This window comes from Vespa velutina, chromosome 3, assembly GCF_912470025.1.
Source record: "Vespa velutina chromosome 3, iVesVel2.1, whole genome shotgun sequence".
In the NCBI taxonomy this organism is placed as follows: domain Eukaryota; kingdom Metazoa; phylum Arthropoda; class Insecta; order Hymenoptera; family Vespidae; genus Vespa; species Vespa velutina.
In genome coordinates this window covers 11365779-11378278 of record NC_062190.1, presented here as the reverse complement: position 1 = coordinate 11378278, position 12500 = coordinate 11365779, and the positions used below count along the sequence as shown (strand labels likewise).

General features: G+C 27.3%; 2 protein-coding genes across 6 annotated transcripts in view; one reads left to right on the top strand and one right to left on the bottom strand.

Moving 5' to 3' along the window:
- Positions 1–8899, top strand: part of LOC124947976 — a 45949-nt gene extending 37050 nt beyond the window's left edge. For 2 of the 5 annotated variants that reach the window (XM_047490894.1, XM_047490895.1), the window contains exons 3-12: positions 1103–1197; positions 1347–1476; positions 1602–1705; positions 1828–2005; positions 2122–2365; positions 2478–2652; positions 2753–2879; positions 3032–3193; positions 3290–3372; positions 4560–4912. In XM_047490894.1, the coding sequence (XP_047346850.1) occupies positions 1103–1197; positions 1347–1476; positions 1602–1705; positions 1828–2005; positions 2122–2365; positions 2478–2652; positions 2753–2879; positions 3032–3193; positions 3290–3372; positions 4560–4764 (1503 nt within the window). In that variant the 3' untranslated portion in view covers positions 4765–4912. Of the gene's footprint in view, positions 1–1102; positions 1198–1346; positions 1477–1601; positions 1706–1827; positions 2006–2121; positions 2366–2477; positions 2653–2752; positions 2880–3031; positions 3194–3289; positions 3373–3816; positions 3856–4559; positions 4952–5052 lie in introns of those variants that run through there. The other 3 variants (XR_007100564.1, XM_047490897.1, XM_047490898.1) reach the window with 3 other exon arrangements.
- Positions 8900–9444: 545 nt separating this feature from the next.
- LOC124947765 overlaps positions 9445–12500 on the bottom strand; it is a 5336-nt gene continuing 2280 nt past the window's right edge. Inside the window, exons 2-3 of the mRNA XM_047490368.1 lie at positions 11135–11458; positions 9445–10782 (exon numbers count right to left, since the gene is read on the bottom strand). Coding sequence (XP_047346324.1) covers positions 10475–10782; positions 11135–11444 — 618 coding nt within the window. The 5' untranslated portion in view covers positions 11445–11458 and the 3' untranslated portion in view covers positions 9445–10474. The remainder of the gene's footprint in view (positions 10783–11134; positions 11459–12500) is intronic.

Below are 12500 nucleotides of genomic sequence, written 5' to 3'. Positions count from 1 at the left end.
TTATTATTCCATTAAATGGAGACTTAAATTCGACGGTTCTTTTCTTCTTCTTTTTTTTTTTTTTCACTGTTCACGTCATTCCGTTTAACATAAATTTCACTAAATTAATTTCACTTTCCGTTGCGCTTCCTACTATATATTACTGTATTCACGTAACTCGGTATGTTAATCGGATGACTAACGGGACAAGTTCTTCGTTCGAGATAATTTGTGAAGTGAAAAGAAGAGACATTTAAATCTCAATTTTATTACAATAAAATCTCGCTTAAAGATTTCAATTCTCGTGCGAATACAAGCACGAAGGAAAATCAGGTGGCGTGTGTATATATATATATATATATATATATATATATATATATATATATATATATATATATATATACATAAGCACAAATCATATTATCGTTGGATCGAGTCATGATGTAACCGGTCACACGGGACCCTCGAGGTGCGGCAATGCATTAACTGGCATTGTCGGCCTCTTTGCATTCTTCGGATCCATCTTACAGCATAGCGTAACAGGATGTCGCGTCCTTGCTTCATCGTCGATATAATTACAATGGAATGTCAGTTTCGTAGAGAACCTCGAGATAGAACGATCTCTTTAAGACACAAAGCCATCCTGCGATTTAATTAAACAATCGTTTATCTTCAATCCTTAAAACATGTATTAAATTGTGTTTAATCTTTTATATAAATATAATGTACGTAACTTTAAACGTAGATATATGTATTTATTTATTTTGCATGATTTTATTTTTTAGTTCATCAATAAAAAATTTCTCATTGATATTTTCTTGCGTATCCAAAGAATTTTCTTTAAATACCGTATCGTACTATATTGTATATGTAATATAAAAAAGATATAATATAATATACTATTATATTATATATAGTATAGCTACTTTAGTATGATTAAACTATATAAGTAGAAGTAATACTAATAATCGCATTATATAATTTTTATTTAGACAAGATAAAAAATAAGGTTACGCAAAGGGTAAACTCAACGACAACAAATTTTTTCGTTGTCTCTTCCTATAATAATCCAATATTTTTTCTCAGTTCATATTTGCTCATCGATCGATCAATTTCTTTTCAGAGTTACGTAAAGGAAAAGACCCAGCAAAAAAGTTTACCACCACACACTACTTTACAGAGGCACGTGAAGGCGAACAGAAATGTTCACATACCTAGGTATATTACTATTACTACTACTACTACTACTACTATTACTACTACTACTACTACTACTGCTACTACTATTCTTGGAAAATTTCAAGAAACACTTTAATCATCGACGATGCACTAGATGTTTATGCTTATACGTATATTTCTCTCTGAAGGTTCTACTTCCCTGGCGGCAAACCCACACCTCTTTCTCAACTCGAGGCTACCATTTCGAGAATTACTACGGCGTTTCAAAGTTTGCCAGGTCATCGAGCCTCTCGTGCACAATTTCACTTGATCACGAAGGTTGCTAAAGAACATGTTGAAAGAAAAATAAAAAATAAATTAAACAAATTCAAACAAAAATAAATAAATAAATAAATAAATACTTCTATCGCATAAATTCGTTTCATTAAAATCATTTATTTCAGGCCTGTGATCTACCCCTTTATTGGAAGGTACCACTTTTTCTTGCCGCTAACAAAGATCAGACCGAACACGTAGAGATGAACACTTTCCTTGAATTTTGGAAGGAGTAAGAAATTTTTCTTTTACGATTACACCAACGATCGAACCGATCGACGTTTTTTCATTAAAAAAAAAAGAAAAAAAAAAAAAAAAAAAAATAACAATCTTGTTTTTTTTTTCCTTGCACAGATTAACGAGTACTCATCATGATGCAGCTAGCAAGTTCATTAGAATCACGACGCGTGGTTTAAGAAACAACATATTACCTGAAGATTTGATACCATTGGTTCAGGATGTTGTTGAAACACATCCAGGATTAACATTTTTAAAGGAAGCTAAGGAATTTCATTCACGTTATGTTCACACGGTTTGTTATTAATTATGTCTTTTCTTTTTGTCTTTTTTTTTTTTTCGGATAATATTATCCGATGATCCGTGAAATGTGTTTATATATTTTGAAAACGTATTATTAAAATTATTCAGGTAATCGCGAGGATATTTTATTGCGTCAATCGTAGCTGGAGCGGAAAAATTTCGGTAGCTGAATTACGAAGAAGTAATCTTCTAGCAGTAATAGCTGTTCTTGAACATGAAGAAGATATTAATCAGGTTACCGCTTACTTCAGTTACGAACATTTCTATGTGATTTATTGTAAGTTCTGGGAATTGGATCGCGATCATGATCTTTTTATCGATAAAATGGATCTAACGAGACACAACGATAACGGTGAGTCATTTCTCTAAGATTCTTCGATATTGAATTATATATATATATATATAAGAATTATGACAAAGATGCATTAACTTTGAACGTATAACGTGTGTATTACATATAACAGCATTATCTACGCGAATGATCGAGCGGATATTTAGCGGGGCAGTTACGAGAGGTGGTGTAAAAAGTGGGGGTGTGATTCAACAACCAGAAGATAAGATGAGTTACACGGAATTTGTATGGTTTCTTTTAAGCGAAGAGGATAAAAATCATCCAACAGCTATCGAGTATTGGTTTAGGTATGAAAAATTATCGTCAATTTTTTATTTTCACATCTTATCGTCGAGAAATATCAATGAATATATTGTTATAAGTAATTTTTATATCTATTTGAAATAGATGTATGGATCTTGACGGGGATGGTTATCTGTCCATGTTTGAATTGGAATATTTTTATGAGGAACAGTTGCATCGTATGGAAGGTATTGGACTCGAAACTTTACCTTTCGAAGATTGCCTCTGTCAGGTATATACTTTGATATTTTCTAATCACAAATATGTATACATATTTATATACTTGTACATTAAAGTAGAAAATATTGATATAAACAAAAAAAATCGTATATTAATTAGTTCAATTTTTTTTCTTTTCTTTTTTTTTTTTCTTCCTTATTTTAGATGTTAGATATGATTCATCCAGCAACACCCGGAAAAATCTCATTAAGCGATCTAAAGAAATGTAAAATGACATCGATCTTTTTTGATACTTTCTTCAATCTAGAAAAATATCTCGATCATGAACAGAGAGATCCATTTGCTTCGGCACGAGATGGTCATGAGGTAATAATTATTCTATTATAATTTTAGGATCATACACTTGGGTAATAGACATATTTAAACGTGGATATGATTAACGAAATTTTATGAATATTTTAGATGTCCGACTGGGATCGATTTGCGGCAGAAGAATATGAATTATTGGTTGCCGAAGAAAGTGGTAATGACCAAAAGGAGCAAACGTAAGTAATTCGTTCTTGATGTAACGAAATAATTTATTATTAACTATTGATATAAATTAAATCATATTTTTGGAGAAATTATTAAAAAAATATTTTTAATAAATTTTAAACGACATTTTACAATCCGAAATACGTATACGTGTTATTATAAAAAAAAAAAAGAAAAAAAAAAATAAAGCAAAAAAAAAAGAATTTTACAAAAAGTTTACATTATTACGTTAGAATAATTTTAGCTTTTTCTTGAGTGCAATTTCCTATGAGAAAAGTAATTTTCATAGTCGTTGAATTTTTGCTCATCCTTTATGGCATGCACAACTATCAAATTAGATTAGTTTGTTAATCAGAAAGATTTAACATAGTATTATCCGTTTTTTTTTCCTCCCCTTTCTATCATAATTAAATTAAATTGTAATGACATTGGTGCGATATATGCGTTTATTGCAGGCTGTGTGATGATGAAACGTAACCATCATCTACAGCTGAGTAAGTAAATACCACAGTTGCATGCACCCGTAAAAAGATGCACGTTGGCTGATACGTACATATATAGATAACGGATTAAAAAAGATATAATCTGCTTCTTTATTATACGCATGTGTTTTTACAAAAATATTTCTTTTTTTTTTTTTTTTTTTTTATATGAATCAAATGAAATTGCATTATTATCAAATAACAGTTTTTCTTTCCTATTTATGTTCACGATGTATATTTCTTTTTTTGCGCCTTATAAACACATAAACGATAGATATTACTGACGTACTACACATATTCGCATATTTGATAAAGAGATTTGGCTCAAAAGTTCTTAGATTTATATTAAAAATCAATTATTCTTTTTCAAGACTTTTTAGGCGAATTATATTTCTTTCAAATTGTAAAACGTCAAGCTATTAATAGCTTGTAAAACTATGAGCTTAAGAAAAAGTCAAAAAAGGAATAATAGATTTTAAAAATTACCTAAAAACTTTTAATCTCTGTATATATATACATATTATTCAATATGCTTATTGAATATACTTATTATTGTTCAATATACTTATTATTGTTAAACAAAACTTATAAATTTATTGCTTTCATCTGTACGAAAATAATGTAATGCTATGTTTAGTATGATATAACCAGTAATAGTTTATCCTTATGTTTGACAATATTAATAGCATCTGATAAAATAATTGTTTATTTCACAGATCATATGATTCGACGTCAGAAGATACATTTTCGCCAAATCTCGATGTCCTAGTTGGCGAGCCAGTGGATGTTGTTTCTCAGGGTACAGATATTTTGTCAAAAACTCATAATGACAATCTGTCGTCACCAGTCGTTCGTGACCAGTCTAGAAATCAACATTATGACAGTGGTGATAGTGATGATTACGCCGATAGCGATAATTAGATTGATTCTATCTGAATCTTTATGCACCAAGATGGGGAGGGTGGAAGGGGGATGGTTGTGTGCATTTGTAATTTGTTTTTTCTTTTTATTTTATTTTTCTTTCTCTCTCTCTCTCTCTTTTTTTTCTTTTTTTTTTTTTTTTTTGTTATATTTACAATGAACAAACTGAGAAACAGCAATAGAAACTGTAAGCTGTGTTTATAATATACATATACATATATATGTATACATACACACACACATATATATATATATATATATATATATATATATTTTTCTGTTGAATAGTAAATGAGAGAAGGACAGACACAACCTGAAACCTTGTTTACAAGATGAATACCAGAAAATGAAATGTTAGCCAAAAATAATAACTTTAGTATGACATTACGCCGTATACGCGATGGTAATTGATGTAATAGAGATGTGTCATCTTAAACACACAAACGATCGCAGTATTAATGATCATGAAATAATTCTCAGTGTGTCTGTGGATTATTTTGATCGTATCGTGTAGTGAGAGTGCAAGTTCATAAGTTGAGAAAATTACCGAGTCATGTATCAATTCGGTGGGTGTAATTAAATAGATGACGCTCATTCCAATGTGCAATAAAAAAAAATAAAAAAAAAAATAAATAAATAAATAAAAAATAAAAAAAATAAATAAATCATATTAGAAAACTTCGTCGATTTACACGATATAAATAATTATTTAATTTACATAAGACATATTTAAGCTGAATTACCCTTAATCACAAATTTTATATCGAGTGCTAGTAATTTATATCACATGCTAATAATATTCATTCATTGTATATAGACACATAATTTCTCGTTGTGTCCCCCATAACACCGAATTGATTCACAACTTCAAAAATATTAAATTTGGTCGTTGCTTGGCCATGTGATACATATTATTGTTCAACGTGCAGAACATACTTTGTGTACTTCAGGTTGTAAATAGACGCAAAAAAAATTATTGATTTTAATTTTTTACTTATCATGGAGAGACAATTTTAAATGTGCAGAATTTTTCCAATTGCTGCAGTCTATATACTATTTTACAGATTTATTGTTTTGAATAGTGCTTAATTTGCTAGTACTATTATATTTGATTATTTCATTTAATTCTTTTCATCGCTTTTTGTAAAGTATTTATCGAACTTTCTATATAGTTAATATAAACAAATATATAAATGGTGATGATTAATTAATTGGATAAACATTTATATTTGAATTAGTATATTGATTATCTTTTGGGGACTGCATTAATCGGAAATGATTTACAAGAAAAAAATATCGTTGTCATCAAATGATATTGGCAACTCTCTCTTTTGCCATTTATTATCTTATGAAACATTGAAAACCCTTCGTAACAATTAATATTTATATATCCTGATTATATAAATATTTATAAATGGTATCTCTCCTTTTATATCGATGCTAATCTAATTTTATTAGTACGATATAATGTTTCAGCGTTCAAGAGGAGGAAGGAATTATTTTCCTATCAATTTTAACATTTTCTTCTATATATTCCAAAATTATATATTATCATATCACACAAAAGTGTTATTTATAAAATAACATCCTTATAAAAAAAAAAATATAATGTATTTTAGAGTTTAAACACAAAGAAGATGATAAATTATGATAGGAATAAATATGTGACACGAATAAGTAGCAAGATGTTCGTGAATTAATCGAATGTTTTTACTTATAATAAAGATCATATCTATAACAAGAGATATCAGAACGGATTTCACAGAAAAGAAAAAATATAGTCATTCGTAATAATCACTTCTTCAAATATTCGAAAAAACATGCTTAAAAGAATTTAACAATTTATTTCTAACATTATTTAACCATTATTTAATTTATAAGTGAAGACGAAACTCATTACCTTCCTCCACAAATAGCGTCATGAAATGCAATAGACAAGAGTGCATTTGTTGCAGCAAAATATATTTGTTAATATTTTCTTTTAAGTTTCTTGTTTTTTTTTCTTTTCTTTTTTTTTTTTTTGTTCTTTCTTTTTCTCATGGAATTCTTTAACGAAAATCTCTTATCTGCTTTATAAAATCGAAGATCATCATATAGAGTTTATGCTACCCTGTTGCATTGAACAAATGACTTTATCTGTAACTTTTTGAATCTTTTTCTACTCATTCGTATATATATCTACTTTTTATGAGAGCGAATTGTTTTCCTATGAAACATATCATATTTATTAAATCGTGAAGGTTTAAATTCACACTCTATTGTATTACGTATAATAAATAGATGTTTATTTGTGAAATGCTCAAATAGGGTAGTATTTTTACTTCATATTTTTATCTTTTACATACAAACACGGAAACATACACGCGCGCACGCAAGCGGATGCCGTGTTGTTCAAGAAAAAATTACTATATCTCATAGTATTGCTGCAAGAAGATGAATAAGCCAAAGATGTGACACGTTTCGCTTAACTTGAACATTAAAAATGGAAAGTTATTTTCTCATAAGTATTTCGTACACGTAAAGTAGAACATTGTAAGTACGAATCATACATTGATGTCATTTTCTTCCTGCTCAATGATCATTTAATTCTAGGTGAAAGACAGAAAGACACACCTACAGATCTATAATGAAAATGTCTTCTGAAAAAAAAAAAGAAAAAAAAAAAAAGAAAGAAAAAAGAAATAAATAAATAAATAAAAAATAAAGATCGACAAAAACTGGATGTAAGCTATATTTTTAGTAACAATTAAAAGAGAAAAAGGAGTTGAAAATCTCAAAGTTTCAAATATAAAACTTCCGTGAAAGTCATTGCGTCAAAAGTATTTTTAGTACAGTTTTTAAATATAAAGTATTTTGCCATAGGAGACCAAGGTATTCCATAGTTTGCGTTACAAAGACTGCAGGATTGTACATATTACTTTTGTCTCCAAGTATACTTTAATTAATTGCGTAAAATGTTACTCTAGTCCACGTGTGTGCTGCAACTTATATACCTTTGTGGCACATGTCAATATAATAATCTTAAGGTGTATTATATTATTTGTTTTAAACCAAACGGAGCTAAATTATGCAAAATGAATTGTATGTAAAGTTCTGTATTGTTAATAGAATTTTATGTAGGATATGTAAGGGCAGTACTTCAATACCAATAGTTGATAGATATGACTTTTATTGTTCTTGTTAATTATGTACCTGTTACTCTGTTATTCTCTATTTACATGAGTTAATTATATCCAAATTTATTTACATCATTACTATATTGTATAGTTTTATCAACTACTGGCATGATACTGTTCGTTATAATTCTATTTTACATGGCTCTCAAATAAGGTATAAGAAAATTCTAGTGATTTCTTTTTCTTTTCTTTTTTATTCACGTTGTAAGAATGCTTTATATATTTTACGAACTTATTTTACAAAGGTCAGCACCTTACGTAGAATTTATTTGATCTATTTGGTGCTTCCCTGTTACGCAGAAATACCATCTGCAAAGGGAGTTGCTTTTGTTGACTATCCAAAGATATAACTATATCAAGTTTGTTTAATTACATCTTTTATAAGTCGTTATGGTTTTTACTATATATATATATATAGTATTATCTACGCATACTTCTCTATATGTCACCCTTTTAACATCATGTTCAAATTAAGTTACTGTTGAGAAAAAAGAGTCATTGAAAAAAAAAAAAAACGTCATAAATTATATATATGTTTACATTTGACAATACTCTTTATTGTTATATTCATTCATTATTCTAATGGTAGGTTTATTCTATGTTCTAATATGAAATATTTACACCGTGCTACGGATTTATGTTTCCATGCTAATGCGCTGCAGATGATAGTCAATTTATCCCTTCGTTACTCGCATCAGGCATATATATATATATATATATATATGCAGGTATACATATAATGCAGATTTTCATATTTATAACTTTTTATCGATTGAAATTACGTATCTACCCTTTCAATATCTCACAGTAACATTCCACGTGTCTTTTAAGCTCTAGTTAGAAAATAATTAACACAACACTTGGGTCAATAAAACGTTACTGCAAAAAAAAATGTAATAATCAGATGTACTGCTATAATTTGATAAATATTTATAAAAGCTTTATAAAATTATTAAAAATATGTATATTAATATGATATCCCATACGAGTAACGGAAGGTTAATAAAAAAAAACAATAATAATTCATTGGCATAATTCAAACAAAGTTGAAATTCACACGCGTGATTAGAAGCCTCGATTATAAACTTATGTTTAACATTTATTTACATTTTTATTTATATATTTTATCTGTGCATGAGTAGAAAAATAAGATAATTTTGCAAGTTAATAAAAACAAATGATAAAATTATATCTTAAACTATGTATCTTATTAATCAAAAATCATTTTCAGATATTTCATCTGTTGTCAAATATGTTAATGTAAGTATATGAATGTATACTTACATTATATATAATTAATATATATATATATATATATATGTATATATATATAACTATACACACACATATATATATAATTAAATTTTGTAATTTCTTTCCAATTTTACAAATTCAAAGGTTTAATCTGAGAAGGTTTTTGACCCTTTAGATTTTCCTTATGTAAAGAAAAAATAAAAAATTAAAGAAGATTGTGATTGTATGAGAAAGTATAATTTACACGGGGTTTTTTTATTCATTATATTCTATTTTTATTGCTGCAAATCTGTAAAATGTGTTATAAAAAGACAGTATATATATCTATATATATATATAAAAGTAGAGTTTTAAAGTTCATAATATGTCAAAGTTAAAGCTCTATAAATTAATGAGACTAATTAGCAACTACACTAAGAAGACGTTATATATATGACAATAAAAAATATAAAAAATTGTCATATATATAAAGGAGCTATATTCTTACTATCATATTATTTTACAAACCATCAAAACTTACATTCATTTATTATATATCTTTTTAAAGAATATTCAAATTGAATATAGCACAAGAAAAAGTGAATCATATCGATTGATATTGCCATAATTATATTATACGGGATAGTGTATACATTATTCGGTATAAAATTTATATTCAATTTGATTGAACAGATAATGAATACAAAAGTCTTATCACATATTTCTCTCAATATTACTTTTCAATACCGTATCTCTATTATCAAAACCTATATAAATTATATCAATGAATAATTGAACAAAATAATACATATACGAAATATTAAAGCATTGCTTCTTGATTTTATTATAATAAATAAATATCATTTCTACTTGCAAAATATCTACAAAATAATCTTTAACATAATATTAATACTAAGTGTATATATATATATATATATATATTGATATTTTCAAATCGAATAGAGAATTCCAACGAAAGAAAATATTTTAAGCTGTTAAGCGTAATTTCACAAGATATAGTAACAAACAAAATAATGATTATGATTTTTAATTAAAGAAATGATTAATGTGAGAAAAAAAAAACTTTCTTTTTCTTTTTCTAATTGCATTCTTGCTCTATTGAACGATTTATGCATAATTAATTAATAAATACTCCTAACCTCCTTTTTTTTCATTATCTTCAATAAAGAGATAAGCGTTAAATAATGTAATATGCATATACATATACATATACATATACATATACATATATATATATATATATATATATATATATATTCGTAGAAGTCTTGAAGATTAAATTAATCCTCGTTTTCCCAAGGACTCTGACACGTGGACGTAACAATATCCGGTGAAGAATTCCTTGAATCTGGGCCATGCGATAACGTTGGCTTCAAGACAATTCTTTCGGTAGAGGACGAAACTATCGCATCTTTGCAACGACTTGTTGTTGTTATCGTATCTTCTTGTTGTCTGCACTTATTTTGCGGGTTATTTAAGACCGATCGAATAAAATCGTGTGTCTCTGCACGTAAGGCATTAACTCGTTCCTGAAGAATACGATTTCGTCGTACGAGAGCCAAAGTACGTACCACGATACTGAATAAACCTAATTAATAATTAAAAAAAAATAGGAAAGAAAGAAAATCTGCATATATAAATGATCAATAACTATATATATATATATAGGGGACTAAGTCCAAAAGTTTCTAGTTTTTTTAAAAAAGATCCCATGTTAGATTTGTAATTAATTTTTCAAACTAAGCTTGTAGTTTTATAATATGAGGGGAAGAAAAAAAGAAAAAACAAAAAAAAAAGGAAAAAAAAATTAAACTAAAAAGAATCTCGAAAAAGAATAAATTAATTTTCAAAGCAATCTAAGAACTTTTGGCCCACCTATACGAATTTAATAATATCAGTAAATAAGATGGATACAATAACGTAAGTTATATTTTAATTACCTTCACGTCTGGGAAGTATTACATTACAATGTTCCATCAACTTTTCCGAAATTTTTGTTGAAACATTCGACGGTGAAATATTAATGTCAATGGACTCGTGTGAATTATTATCTTCATACGAAGAATTCTTCATGGGCGAAGATGTTACAGATTCTTCAACGTCAGTGTCGACGACATTGGTTAATCGCCTTAATTCCAGTCTCTGTTGTTTTCCTTTGATAATACGACAGACCCTTTGTCGTCGGCGTGTATAAAGATTTTCTGTACTTCTTACAACTGACAATTCCGGTAAGCATACCGTCGGAGCCATAGTTATTTATAATTCTATACGGAAAAAGAGAAGAGAGAGATAAAAATGTATAAATTATAAATAGTTTCTCTAATACATCACATAATTATATCGTTCATAAAAAAAAAAAAAAGAAAAGAAAAAAAAAAGGAAAAAAAAAAAGAGAAAAAAAAAACATTTATAAATCACAAAAAATTTTTCTCTTTCGCATCGTATTATATTATATAAAGAAGAAAGAAAAATGAGATTAGAAATTATTTTTAATTTATAACAAATTATATTGTTAATAATTTTATATATAAATATATAACACCAGGCATGAAAAAAATCTATGGATTACAAATAATTTTTAATATTTCTATAATCACACATTGTCAATTTTACTTCGAGTATTAAACAATTTTAAAAGGAGGAAAAAAAAAAAAGAAAAAAAAATATTTCCAGAATATCTAATCAAATTGGAAAACCTGATTAGAATTAAAGTTGCTAACGCGTGTTACACGTGCGAGATTATAGAGCCAAGATATTATTTCATTGCTTCGACCAACCTAGAAATACACGTGCCAGTGAAGCGTGCGCATGCACGCGACTGTCAGCAACAAAGAGTACATACACACGTACATATATACAAATATATATAAATAAATGCAGCTGTGGAATATAGAAAGGTATCGTTAGAGGGGGAAAAAAAAAAGGAGAGAAAAAGAAGAAAAATTTTCTCTTTCTCTTTTCTTTTATCTCCGAGTATAGTCTCACTGTGGATACGTACACATATATATATATATATACATATATATATATATATACATATATATATATAGATATATCATTTTTTAGACGTGCATCAAATACACTTTTTAAACGTTTAATTTTTATTACACGTGTTATTTATTAATTTTATAAAATTTCATAACGTTTATGAATACACATACTGATTATATATATTATTATTATTATTATTATTATTATTATTATTATTATTATTATTATTGTTATTATTAGGATTGTATTTAATATTATTATTATTACTATTATCATCATTATTGTCATGATCATTATCATCATTATCATCATCAT